Source organism: Muntiacus reevesi, chromosome 2, assembly GCF_963930625.1.
Source record: "Muntiacus reevesi chromosome 2, mMunRee1.1, whole genome shotgun sequence".
Lineage (NCBI taxonomy): Eukaryota > Metazoa > Chordata > Mammalia > Artiodactyla > Cervidae > Muntiacus > Muntiacus reevesi.
The window spans coordinates 203,804,651-203,818,244 of NC_089250.1; the positions used below are offsets into that span (position 1 = coordinate 203,804,651).

General features: G+C 49.0%; 1 protein-coding gene across 2 annotated transcripts in view; it reads right to left on the reverse strand.

The window, feature by feature from the left end:
- The window catches only part of GSG1L (GSG1 like), a 247,528-nt gene that overhangs the window by 159,010 nt on the left and 74,924 nt on the right, over positions 1 to 13,594 (reverse strand). For both annotated transcript variants that reach the window (XM_065920332.1, XM_065920331.1), the window contains exon 2: positions 1,943 to 1,990. In XM_065920332.1, the coding sequence (XP_065776404.1) occupies positions 1,943 to 1,990 (48 nt within the window). The remainder of the gene's footprint in view (positions 1 to 1,942; positions 1,991 to 13,594) is intronic.

Genomic DNA, 13,594 nt, shown 5'->3' on the forward strand with positions numbered 1-13,594 from the left:
GTCCAGCCTCGTCTTGGGCCTGAGGGCACCGCGGGCCTCCTATCACAGGCCCCTCAGTCTCACCAGCTGTCACCTGGCCAGAGCTCTCCAAGGGGACAGTGTGTGTGCAAGACAGGAATGTCATCAGCCTCAATGGCACACACCCCCTTGCCTACCCCATCTCTGCCAACACCTTGGAAGGGTTAGAGTCCCGGCCTTCCAGGCTCTTAAACTGCCTGACACTGCAAGGAAATCCCAAACTCAGCCCTACCAGCAGGGGCTGTGGGTGGCCACATGTCCTAGACTTAATTGTCCCTGACCCATGCTTGCCAAGGACTTCCCTGGTGGCTCAGTGGTAAAGAATCCTCCTGCCATGCAGGAGACATGGGTTGAATCCCTGGGTCAGGAAGATCCCCTGGAGGAGGAAATGGCAACCCACTCCAATATTTTTGCCTGAGAAATCCCATGGACAGAGGAGCCTGGCGGGCCCCAAGTCCATGGTGTCGCAAAAGAGTCAGACACAACTTAGTCAGAACAACAACAGTGCCTACCAAGGCCCTCCATATTTGAATAGGATGTATACAAATATAGAACTCCAATGCATAGGACTGAACCCTTGCCTGTTTCCCGACCCCAACTCCCAGGACCAGAGCCCTCTCCTAATCTCCAGGCTGTCTAAAGGGACCGGCACACCTGTCTTCTCTTGGCAGGGGTTCTCCTTGGTGGTGGGGGGTAGGCAGGTGGGGAGGCAGCCATGCCCTATGTTCTTGTGAGAGCACAGCCTCCAGTATCCATTCTCCTGCCCCCACCCCACAATGATAGAACCCCTGACTTTTAGCTGAGCCCAAGGTTGCTGATTACGATCTCATTTCCCTGACTCCTTTGCAGCTATAATCAAGTTCTGGCAAAGAGGAAGTGAGCCCATGTCATGGACCCACTTCTGGGAACCCAGTTGACATGCAAGATTGGCCTGTTCTTTCTTGCCCTCCTTCTATCCTGTTGCCTGGAATACAGATGTGACAGCTGGAGCTCTAACAGCCCTCTTAGACCACGAGGACAAAGGATGATGGAGAGGACCCTCAAGTGCTGGGATCCTGAGGACTGTATGGAGCAGATCCACTCTGGATTTCAAATCTTTGTAAAAGCTATAAACACATTTCTCCACTGAAGCCAGTTATTTGGGGTCACCTGGTGGCTTAGACAGTTAAGAATCTGCCTGCAATGCAGGGGACTCAGGTTCAATCCCTGGGTCAGGAAAGTTCCACTGGAGAAGGGAATGTCTACCCACTCCAGTATTCCTACCTGGAGAATCCCATGGACAGAGGAGCCTGGTGGGTTCAGTCCACGGGGACACAGAGTCAGAAACAACTGAGTGACTAACACTTATTAACACTTTACTTCCAACTAAACGTAATCCTGACTACTCTGCCCCCTACATAAGCTGCAACCCACTCCCAATCATCCTATCTGAGTGTCACTGGGCTCAAAATCTCTGATATTTGACCCTGAACATCAATGGATCCTGTCTGAGAAACAGTGTCCAATCAGGCTGGACCTCCCCACACCCATGAGATGGCAGAAACAGAACATCTGGCTTCCCTCCCTTCCAAGGACATATCCTATACTGGGAGGCAATGCCCCCAGCACTGTCTTGCCTGACCCTAAATTCCACACACCCATCCTACCTCCCCCAAAGTCCCAGCATGCTCTACAAGTAGCAGAAGCGGAAGGATTCTCAGGACCACACACCCACTGTGGGTAGGTAGAGTGGCAGGGGGCAAGATGAGGACCCTCCACCTGCCTCTCCCACTGCTCTGACCACTCAAGGAACTCAGAGCTTTGCAACAGGATCCTGGCACTTTGGGGCGCCACCACCCAGGGGTGCTAACAGACAGGCTCTCCCAGGGCTGCAGGAAGTGTCCCAGAGGGCGAGGCGGGCACACCTGAGCTGGGCCACACCTACCTTTCTCTGAAGCTGGGGCCAGGTCAATGAAGCTGCGGCATTTTTCACCTTTGGGGGGGAAAAAAGAAAAGAAAGATTTTCAGAATATGAGAGGAAGTGAGAGCTTCGGGCTTTCACCTCTCCCCCTCCCAGGAGCCCCAGACTGAGCGGTGGCCCAAGCATGTGTAACCTGAGCAGGCTCTTTCTCTAACCTTAATTCCCAGAAAGCCAATGCCCTGAGGAATGTGAATGGCAAAGATGCAAACTCAACTGAACAGCCCCCGCTGTGATGCCACCTCCTGTCACCTCCCAGCGCAATCCATCCAGCCTTGTCGCTTGCACCTCCTCAAAGCCCTGTGGCCCTTTCCTCGGCCTCCACCCCATCCAGGCCCAGCAGGACAAGGGCAGAAGCCATCACTGAGCTCCCTGGGCCTCTGTCTGATCCACTCTCCACGCTGCAGCTGGAGGGGTATTTTCACACCACACATTATGTCACAAGCACACACGCAAGGACACACACTCCTGCTCAAAACACCATCCCAAAATCAAGCCCAGATTCCTTCACATGGACGCAGGACTGACCTCCATCAGCCTCTCCATCCATACCCCATCCCCACCTCCTCCCCACCCAGGGTTCCCTGGTGGTTCAGACAGTTAAGAATCTGCTTGCAATGCAGGAGCACCTGGGTTCGATTCCTGGGTCAGGAAAGATCCCCTGAAGAAGGGAATGGCAACCTACTCCAGTATTCTTGCCTCGAGAATTCAATGGACAGAGAAGCCCGGCAGGCCACAGTCCATGGGTCACAAAGCGTCAGACACAATTGAGTGCCTAACACTTTAAGAATGAATGGGTTTTGAATGCATCACCTTAAACTTTCTTTACATTATATTTTTCCTCTCAAAACTAGAGAGGGAAAATTTTTACCGTCAAATTCATACGAGCAGCAAGGGCCCCATTAAGACTTTGTGGACCCTAGGCTCTTTTGCCTTTGGGGTCTCTTCCTCAAAAAAAATTAAATTAGAAATTATATTTTACAAATGCACTGGTTAAAGATTAATGCATTAACATTATTTTGGGTTGGCCAAAAAGTTCGTTCAGGTTTTTCCATAATACCTGGAAACACTGGAATGAACTTTTCGCCCAACTCAGTGTATTGAAATTTTTCTCTTTTTCTTTGATTCTAAAAGAAATTAAAACATTTTTATGGACTTTTATTCTGACCGTGTACCTTGAAATCCTGCTGAATTCATTTATTCTAGTAGTTTTTAGTGGATTCTTGTAATGTACTATATACAAGAATGTATATATACTATATATAATTCCATGGATAGAGGAGTTTGGCAGGCTATAGTCCATAACATCACAAAGAATCAGACATGATAGAGCACGCACGCATAATTCCTTTCATAGATACTCTTTATCAACTGGCGGACCTCTCTTCTATTCTAGTTTGTTGAGTAGTTTTATTGTAAAACTATGTTTGCTTTCTCTTTAATTCCTTAACAGCCTGCAATGTCGTTCTGAGAATCCCTATTTTAGAGACAAGCAAACGGAGGCTGTTAAGTGATTTGCCTAAGACCACATAGACAGTAACTGACACATTCAACCCAAGTCCACAGGCTCCAAACTCTATGCCCTTAAGTTGTTCCAGCCATCTATTCCCATTTGTAGAGCATCAGGGTCCTGAAAGCAACTCTCTGAGAACATAGCTCCGTGTACATGGGGAAAATCCTCTAGGGGCTAAATAAAATGACTCTCATGCATCCATTTCCTCTATGTGAACTAGACCAAACAGAAGATGTTTGAGCAGAGATGGTCAAAATTGCCCCACACTGCTTGTGCAGGGCAAAGCTGAGGTTTAAGGAAAAATAATAGTGATGATATATCAATCGTCAACAAGTCTAATGACAAAAATCCAAACTCAGAAGAGATTTTTTTGGTTCTACAGCCTTAGTTCCATGATAAAAGTTAGCTAACCATTTGTGAGAAAGGTATCAAACTAACATATTGGCTAATTGCTTTCAGAAGTAGTTCTTAAAACGTTAATGTTTTTTACAATCATTATTAAGTCTATATGTGGAACAAGGGATTTTGTTTGGGTATAAAACTGAAGACAAGCACACTTAGCTGTTCACACTGAGGCTTGTCAATAAGATCATGGAGCTGTGGCCTATTCCCACCACCTGAGGGCAGCATACCTTCCTCGAACCACGGAAGCAGAAAGCTGGTGATGACGGGGATTTAGTCGCTCAGTCATGTTTGACTCTTGCAACTACTTGGACTGCAGCCCACCAGACTCCTCTATCCATGGGATCTCCCAGGCAAGAAATACTGGACTGGGTTGCCATTTTCCTTTCCAGGGGATCTTCCCGACCAAGGGATCGAAATCGGGTCTCCTGCATTGCAGTTCAGTTCAGTTCAGTTGAGTCACTCAGGCAAGTCCAACTCTTTGCAACCCCATGGACTGCAGCACACCAGGCCTCCCTGTCCATCACCAACTACCAGAGCTTGCTCAAACTCATGTCCATAGAGTCAGTGATGCCATCCAAGCATCTCATCCTCTGTCGTCCCCTTCACCTCCTGCCTTCAATCCTTCCCAGCATCAGGGTCTTTTCCAATGAGTCAGTTCTTCCCATCAGGTGGCCAAAGTATTGGAGCTTCAGCATCAGTCCTTCCAATGAATATTCAGGACTGATTTCCTTTAGGACAGACTGGTTTGATCTCCTTCAGTCCAAGGGACTCTCAAGAGTCTTTTCCAACACCACAGTTCAAAAGCATCAAGTGCTCAGCTTTCTTTATAGTCCAACTCTCACATCCATACACAACTCCTGGAAAAACCACGGCTTTGACTAAATGGATGTTCGTCAGCAAAGTAATGTCTCTGCTTTTTATATGCTGTCTAGGTTGGTCATAGCTTTTCTTCCAAGGAGCAAGTGTCTTTTAATTTCATGGTTGCAGTCACCATCTGCAGTGATTTTGGAGCCCAAGAAAATGAAGTCTGTCACTGTTTCCATTGTTTCCCCATCTATTGGCCATGAGGTGATGGGACCAGATGCCATGATCTTCGTTCTCTGAATGTTGAGTGTTAAGCCAGCTTTTTCACTCTCCTATTTCACTTTCATCAAGAGGCTCTTCAGTTCCTCTTCACTTTCTGCCATAAGGGTGGTGTCATCTGTGTATCTGAGGTTATTGATATTTCTCCCAGCAACCTTGATTCCAGCTTGTGCTTCATCCAGCCCGGCATTTCACATGATGTACTCTGCACTGCAGACAGTCTTTAACAACTGAGCCACCAGGGAAGCCAGGAAGGATCCTAAAGGTCACCCAGCGTAAGTGGTTCTCAGCCCCAGGAAGCCCACCCACAGACATTCTGATTTACTTGGTCAGCAGGAGGCCTAAACATCAGTGGGTTTTCAAAGCCCCCAGGTGATTCTAGTCAGACAACCAGGGTAAGATTCACCCTCTAATCTGATCTGTAAAAACATCTATTTTTGAAGCTTTCCTGGTGATCCAGTGGCTAAGAATCTGCCTGCTAATGCAGCGAACACTGGTTCAATCCCTGGTCTAGGAAGACCCCACATACCTTGGGGAAATTGAGCCACAACTGAAGCCTACGCATCCTGGAGCCTGTGCTCCGAAACAAGAGAAGCCACAGCAATGAGAAGCCCGCGCACCACATGGAAGAAAAGATCCCCCTCGCCACAACTAGAGAAAAGCCAGCACACATTAAGGAAGACCCAGCACAACCAAAAATAAACATATATTTATTATTTTTTTTAATAAATATATCTTATTTTAAATATATATTTTTAAATAAAAATATCTATTTTCAGCATTAGAAAAGCAATAGAAAGTCATTTTAGTGGCAGTCAGTGCTATTGCACTGGACACTCCTTCAAGCGGCAGTGTTTATGCGGCAGGACAGCAGGGTGGCCGAGCTCTGAGCTCTGGAATCAGTAGCGCTGGGCCCAAATCCTGACTCCATCACTTCCTGTCACGTGAGCTCCCAGTCTTTCTGGACCTTGAGCTCCTAGTCTGTAGAACAGGCACAGACCTGTAGGGGTGTTATAAAGACTCAACATGGGCCAACAACTTAGGACGCCTGGAACAGAGTAAGAGCTTAGGGACTTCCCTGGTGACCCAAGGGCTAAGACTCCGTGCTCCCAATGCAGGGGGCCCAGGCTCGATCCCTGGTCAGGAAAATAGATTCCCACATGCTGTAACCAAGAGTTTGCATGCTGCAACTAAAGAAGATCCTAAGTGCCGCAGCGAAAGATTCCACTTGATGCACCTAAGACGTGGCACGGCCAAACAAATACATAAATGAAATATTTCTCTTAAGAGGAAAGAGTAGAAGCTTAGGAGATGGTGACTGTCATCATCATCATCACTGTCACCGCCCACACAAGGGTCAGAGGAGACATGTATATTGTGGGAGGAGAGAGAAGATTGACCTCTGGGTCACCACCATGGAGTTGGTGGCATGTGGCCGTGGAGCCAGACCTGCCTGGGTTCCAGACTGACTCCATCACTTACCAGACATGCGACATCAACATGAACATTTTGGCGCCTCGGTTTCCCTATCCAGAAAAAGGATGATCATCAATGCTAGTGTTTCTGCAGTGCTTATTACCGGGTGGATCCGCAGGGCTCGGGGCCAACACCGGGCGGCACAGCAAGGACCGCTCCGCAGGCAGGAGTCCAGCCAAGCGGTAGTTACAGGGATAAAGGCCCCTGTAATTGTGGTAGTTCCAGGCACATGGCCCCCGCCTTCCACTGTGCCCCTCAAACCCAAGGACGCTGCCTGCTAGCCGCCTCATCTGTGCCCCCTTGAAGATGCCCTTTTGCCCATCGCTCCTCTACCTCTGATCCCCTCTGACCTCCTTCTCCCAGAAGAAGACCAGAGGTTCTCCCAAAAGTCCTGAAAACTTCACATCGCCCCAGGGCTGGAAGGGAACCTGCATTATGTGAAGTCTGAATTTCTCACTATCCCAGAGAATGGATATTCAGTCCCATGAGGACCCAAGAAATAAACTCATGGGAAGCACTTTGCTATAAGAAGGGACTCAGACCCACCGTAGCCTCAAAGGGAAATGTCCAGCACAAGGATCTTCATCTTTGCCTCTTGCTTCAAGGTTCGTGGTCAATGGATAGGACTTGGAACCCAGCCCCACCCCAAAGGTAGCCAATTCATGAGATCTCAATATCAAGGAATGACTGGGGAAGCCTGTGTGGACTAGAGGGTAACCTAGAGGGTATATGCTCTGTCTAAAGGAATATGAATTAACATCCTGGCCATCTGGACCAGTCAGGGTCCCAGCAGGAAACAGATGGCACCCAGGAAGGGGCTCGCCGCAGGCTGCTGAGTGAAGGGTCTATTCATAGACGTGGGGACAGGGGTGAAGGACCAGCAACAGTGGGGAGCCCTCAGCTCCAGCCTGAAGGGGCTGGGGCGGGAAAGGAGGCTGTGAGGGGTGAAGACACAGAGAAGGACCTGCCCCTCGGAGCTTAGCCGCGCCGAAGCAAGCATCAGGACCAGAAATTCTGGGGTAGGGCCTGGGAACCTGCGTTTCTGACAAATTCCCAGGGGCTGCTGATGCTGCTGGTCTGGGGACCACACAGTCCTTAGAGGAATGTGGTCACTGTCAAACCTCGACAGGGTGAGAATGAGGCAGGGGAACAACTTTTTAAAAAATGGATTTATTTTAATTTTTTTGGCCACACTGGCTCTTCACTGCTGTACTCAGGCTTTCTTTAGCTGTGGCGAGCAGGGGCTACTCTTTGTTACAGTGCACCGGCTTCTGCTTGCGATGGCTTCTCCGGCTGCCGAGCACGGACTCTAGAGCGAGTGGGCTTTGGTAGCTGTGGCGCATGGGCTTAGCTGCCTTGCAGCATGTGGGATCTTCCCGGACCAGCGATCAAACTCGTGTCCCCTGAACTGGCAGGCAGATTCTGGACCACCAGGGAAGTCTCAACCCCAGCTTTCTCCCCTTTCTGCCCTCTAATTTCCTGCCAATGCCTCCCGCTGGCTGGAACCAAAGAGAAACCAGAGGACGCAGGAGTCTGGACACTGCTCCTGAGTAGAGCAGTCTCTCATGGCACAGGAGGCAGTGGACAGAGGTGGAGGGGTGAACAGCCAACAACCAGTACGCCACCCTACCCAAGGTGGCCCTCACCCCTCCTTAGCCATCACCCTCATGCCCTCACCCTGGATGCTTCTCTCTTTCATAGTCTCACCACAGTCTCCATCTAAAATGATCTTGTGTATGCATTTGGTCATGTGTTTATTGTCTGGGTTCTCTATGCGATGCGTGTGGACTTTTCCTCTACGTGGGTTATATACACACGTAGATAAGCCTGGGCTGTGGGCTTGACCACATTCTGGACCCTTCTGAAAACAATACAACAGTGCAGATGAAATCATTCCCCTTCTCTGTCCCTCTCTCCTTCACTCTCTCTCTCCCTCTCAATCCTAGGAATCCAAATCACAACCAGCAGTGATACTTGAGGAGGTTTTGATTAATTTTGATCCCTAAAAATATACTTCTCTTTGGTTCCCAATACCAGTGTTTGATATTCATGCAATTATATTCAGTGAACATTCATTGAGCACCTACTATGTGTCAGGCACCACTCAAGGTGCTGGGGATGCAGCAGTGAACCAGGAGGCAAGTGCCCGCCCTCATGGAGCCGCGGATCTAATGTTAAAGTGTATATATCAAGCGCTCAGAATCCTTGCACCAAAAGAGGATGTTTCCCAGCTCATCTGAACAGTATTCAGATGCATATATTCAAACAAAACTAAGTTAGAAGGATACATGCACTCCTATGTTCATAGCAGCGCTATTCACAATAGCCAAGGCATGCAAACAACCTAAAGGTCAGTCGACAGATGAACGGATAAAGATGTGATGCATATATACAATGGATACCACTCAGCCATAAAAAAGAATGAAACAATGCCATTTGCAGTAGCATGGATGAAACTAGAGATTATCATGCTATGTGAAGTAAGTCAGAAAGAAAGACAAATACCATAGACCACTTACACATGGAATCTAAAATATGACACAGATGAACCTCTCTATGAAACAGAAATAGACTCATGGACATAAAGAACAAACTGGCAGGTGTCAGGGACAGGGGGTTGGGGGAGGGATGGAGTGGGAGGTTGGGGTTAGCAGATGTAAGCTGTTATATGTAGAATGGATAAACAGCAAGGCTCCACTGTATAGCACAGACAACCATATTCAATATCCTGTGATAAACCATAATGGAAAAGAATATAAAAAGAATGTACACATATATGTGTGTGTGTATATAACTAAATCACCTTGCCGCACAGCAGAAAGTAACACAACATTGTAAATCAACTACATGAAAATTAAAATTAGTGAATAAACAGTGCCCAGACAGCATCTCTGAGACAAGCAGAAGCTCTGAGACCACGTGTCTCATTTGCTGCTGTGTCCTCGTAGCCTGTACAGTAACAGATGCTCCAGACATGACATGGTGATGGAATGAGTAAATGAAGAGCGTTTCACAAACAGCCTTTGCCAAGGATTACGCCATATGGGGGCGGCTCTACAGAATCCTACAGGTGTGGCCAGGTCAAGGTGAGACTGAAAGCTGAGCTCTAGAGCGTCTCGGGGCCCAGCTGAGAGGGAAGGGGCAATCAGAGAGGCATGCCCAGCCTCACAGCTGCCAACACAGAGGGCTCGGAGGCTGGAGATCAGCCTGGAGGTGATATTTTTAATGGCCACCTTTCACCTCCTTTTCTGCTGCTTGTTGCCTGGTGGTTCAGATTTATAAACTCCCTTTTCCCACCTCTCAATCTCAACATCTTCTCTCCCTCCATTTCCCCATATCTGACCCATCCCCAGCCTTCAAGTCCACCGGCTCCCCCACCAAGAATCAAGTATTATCCACCAACCACCTGTCCCACCCTGAAGGGATGTCTCCCTGAATTCCCAGTGTTTCACCTTCCAAGACACTGTGCCCTTCTACTTGGGGCACAGCTCGGCCCTTGTGGCACTGTCAATAGCAAATCTATCCACCATCAGGTAAAAGCTAGAGTTTGTCATGTTGCCCAGGATCCAGAACCCAGTGACCCAGGAAGAGTCCAGGGCAAGCAGCATGCTAAGAACTTGGCACACATCACAACTGTATGAAGTCAGTATCCATCCCCACTTTACAGATGAGGAAACTGAGGCTCACACAGGCAAAGTGACCTACCCAAGGTTACACAGCCAGGGAGCAGGAGAACTGGGAGCTGGACCCAGGCCTGTATCTTTCCAAAGCACTTTCCATCATGAAAGAGACTGACTAGTACAGAGGAGGCGGGGACCCAGGGCATTCCATGGCCAGACTAGCTTGTTTGGACTCCAGCAAATCAACACTGTCTCTGAAATACACTTTCTAACCATCATAATATGGGGAGTTCCTATCCTTTGCAAAAGCAGAGAGGCAAAAAAAAAAAAAAAAAAAGCAGAGAGGCCAGTATGAGAGTCCCATGTCCCCACCTCAGCTTGGAAATTGTTGCTTCATGGTCAGTCTTTTCTCTCTGCACCCACCACCCCCACCACCAGTGGAGTTGCTGTTGTTGTTCAACTGGCAAGTCATGTCCAACTCTGGGCAACCCCATGGACTGCAGCACACCAGGCCTCCCTGTCCTTCACTATGTTCTGGAGTTTGCTCACACTCAAGTCCATTGAGTTGATGATGCCATTCAACCATCACATCCTCTGTCATCCCCTTCTCCTCCTGCTCTCAATCTTTCCCAGCATCAGGGTCTTTTCCAGAGTTGGCTCTTCACATGAGGTGGCCAAAGTAATGGAGCGTCAGCTTCAGCATCAGTCCTTCCAATGAATATTCAGGGTTGATTTCCTTTAGAATTGACTGGCTTGATCTCCTTGCTGTCCAAGGGACTCAAGAGTCTTCTCCAACACCACAATTCAAAAGCATCAATTCTTTGGCACTCAGCCTTCTTTATGGTCCAACTCTCACAACCATACTTGACTATTAGTGGGGTTATCTTAAAACAAATCCTAAAGGTTTGCATCTAAATGTCTCTTTGAAAGGTTTGCTTCCTTGCTCAGAAAAGACAAATGGAAGGTCATTTCTTCTCAAACCCTATGGCGTCACCCTACTGGGGCTGTTGACTTTTAGCATTATAGGAATAAAACATGCAACCCAAGAGGTCCTGACCTGCTCTAGCTGCTGACTCCTTCTGACCCACCGTCTGTGGGATCTGGCTGAGCTAAGGGTGAGGGCAGCTCAGGAATTACCCTCAACACAACGTCTTCAATGAGTCAGCTGGTGCTCTGATCCTGCCACCAAGGGAAGCGCCTGGCACAGGTTCTCGGCAGGAACAGTAGAAACGAGTCTTCCAGGAATCCACCCCAGAGACAATCGGTGGGTCAGAGCCACCTCCTCTCTGACTCACCACGCACGCATGATTCCAGGAATCTTACCCCAAGGTCCCTCCTCCAGGTCTAATCTTCTTGAGAAAGAAGCTCATGGTGGAGGCGGCCAGGGGAGGCGGGTGCCCTGGGCACCCGTGGGGGCCAGGCAGGCCGTGCTCCCCGGTGAAAAGCCTGCGCTCTGACTTCATAGTTCAAAACCCAGCTCTACCACTCGCCAGCTTTGGGAACTCTGGGGGAACAATGGTTTTCATTTATTTAGTTGGGTTTTTTGGCCAGGAAAAGGGTGATGATTTCAGCCTCATGGTGTTGCTAAAGGGCTAAATGAGGTAACAGGTATAAAACAAGACGTCTTCAGTTAGGATTTAAATCAGGCAACACCTGCGAGGGATCAGCTTGATGCATTGACACCCACATCCCTCTGTCATTCATCACAGCTCCCAGGGCACCCTCCTAGAAAGGTGAACGGAGGTGTCTGGGTTCCAAAGCTATAAGACGTGAGTTCAAATCCCTCCTCTGCCTCTTCCTGGCCCCGTGACCTCAGGAAGTGGCTTCACTGGTCTGAGCCTTTGCCTCAGCTGCCAGATGAAAGTCCTTTGGGATCTGCCCTCTAGGCTTGCCAAAAAGGATGAAAACAGAAGGGAGTGTGAGAAGATGCCTGCCCCATGCTTGGCTCCGTAAATAAGCGCTATTTTTGATTCAGTCCCTGGATCCCAAGTTAGAGTCACACTGCGCTCCTCCGAAAGAGAGAGAGCCTGGACGTCTTCCCGAGCCAGAAGCAGGAGGCTGTAATGGTGCCACCACAGCCTGAGCAGGTAGGGGGAGCCTGGCAGGGCCACGAGCACAATCCAGGGAGGTGGTGAGAGGCAGATGCCCAAGGCTGGCAGAAGGCGTGAGGAGCCTTGAGGGTCAGCCAAGTCACCCTCGGCATGAACACGCAGGCACCAGATCTGCTTGGCAGCAGGAAGACGAGCAGCAAGAGGAAGGGGCGCTGGGGGCGGTCCCAGAGTCCTTGGCTGGGTCCCCAGATCCTGGTCTGAGGATCGTGACTTAATTCCATGTCCCATCTGATGGTGAACTTGCAGGGTAGGAAGAGGGCATCTGGAGGGAGCCCCATGGGTGAGGGGCCAGGTGCAATCTCCTCTACAAACTGCCACCCCCATTGTATAGATGAAGAAATTGAGGCAGAGGCAGACTGAGTAACTTCTCTAAGGTCACATAGCGGAAGGTAGAGCCAGGATTCAAATGGAGATAGCCCATCACAGATCCTTTGCATTTAGCCACTACTCTGTGCTGCCCCTAGGAGGATAAGCAGGTTCTAGAAAAATCTATTCTTTCTAAGGGAAGTCTGAGATGCCCTCCAAAAGGACTCCAGGAAAAGTCAACATCCATCAAGATGGGGCTGCATTTCAAGAAGTCAGGCCAGATGCCCAAACATGGCTGGTTCTGAGTTTACCTCTGGTTCTGAGACCCAGATTCCATGGAGCCCAACCTCTGGGCGGGCACTCGGCTAGTTGTCTGTATAGTAGGAGTCTTTGACTTGCTGGGAGAGCAAAGGAAAACAGTCCTGGATCCCCCAACAAATGTGACCAAAGAGAAACAATTTTAACTGTTTGGCAGGGGCGAAAATTCACACACCTTCGTGGGCTGGATTCAAGGCATTCAGCACCAGGAGCAGAAAGTAAAGAAACAGGCCAGCAGATCCTAAGTGAAGCTTCTCCTCTCGCTCTCCACGCTGGCGGCAGAGCCTTGGCAAGCCCTTCCCTGGAATTCTCTAGAGGCCTCTGCCAGTTCAACTGACAGGGCAGCAGATGGCATACACTTATCTGCTGATGATATTTTGATTTATTTATCTCTTACAGATGGTACCAGGCCTTGATTTCTGGCAGGAGTTCAAAATATGGGTCAACTTTCTGGGGATAATCGTTTCTCCAAGTAGATGAAATACTGGAAACTAAAATCCTGCCTGGCATCACAACTGCGTCACCCTGACCCCAGAACACCTTGCTCGGGCACCTGGGGCCATTAAAAATGGAAGGAAAGAATTTGTTCTGAAGAACTGTACAGCCAGAACCTAACTGCTTATTTCAGATGAACACCATAGTGGTTAAATGTAAGAGCTATGAACTCAAGGGCTTCCCTGGTGGCTCAGACGGTAAAGACTCTGCCTGCAGTGCAGGGGATCTGGGTTCAATCCCTGGATCGGGAAGATCCCCTAGAGAAGGGAATAGCTCCCCACTCCAGTATTCT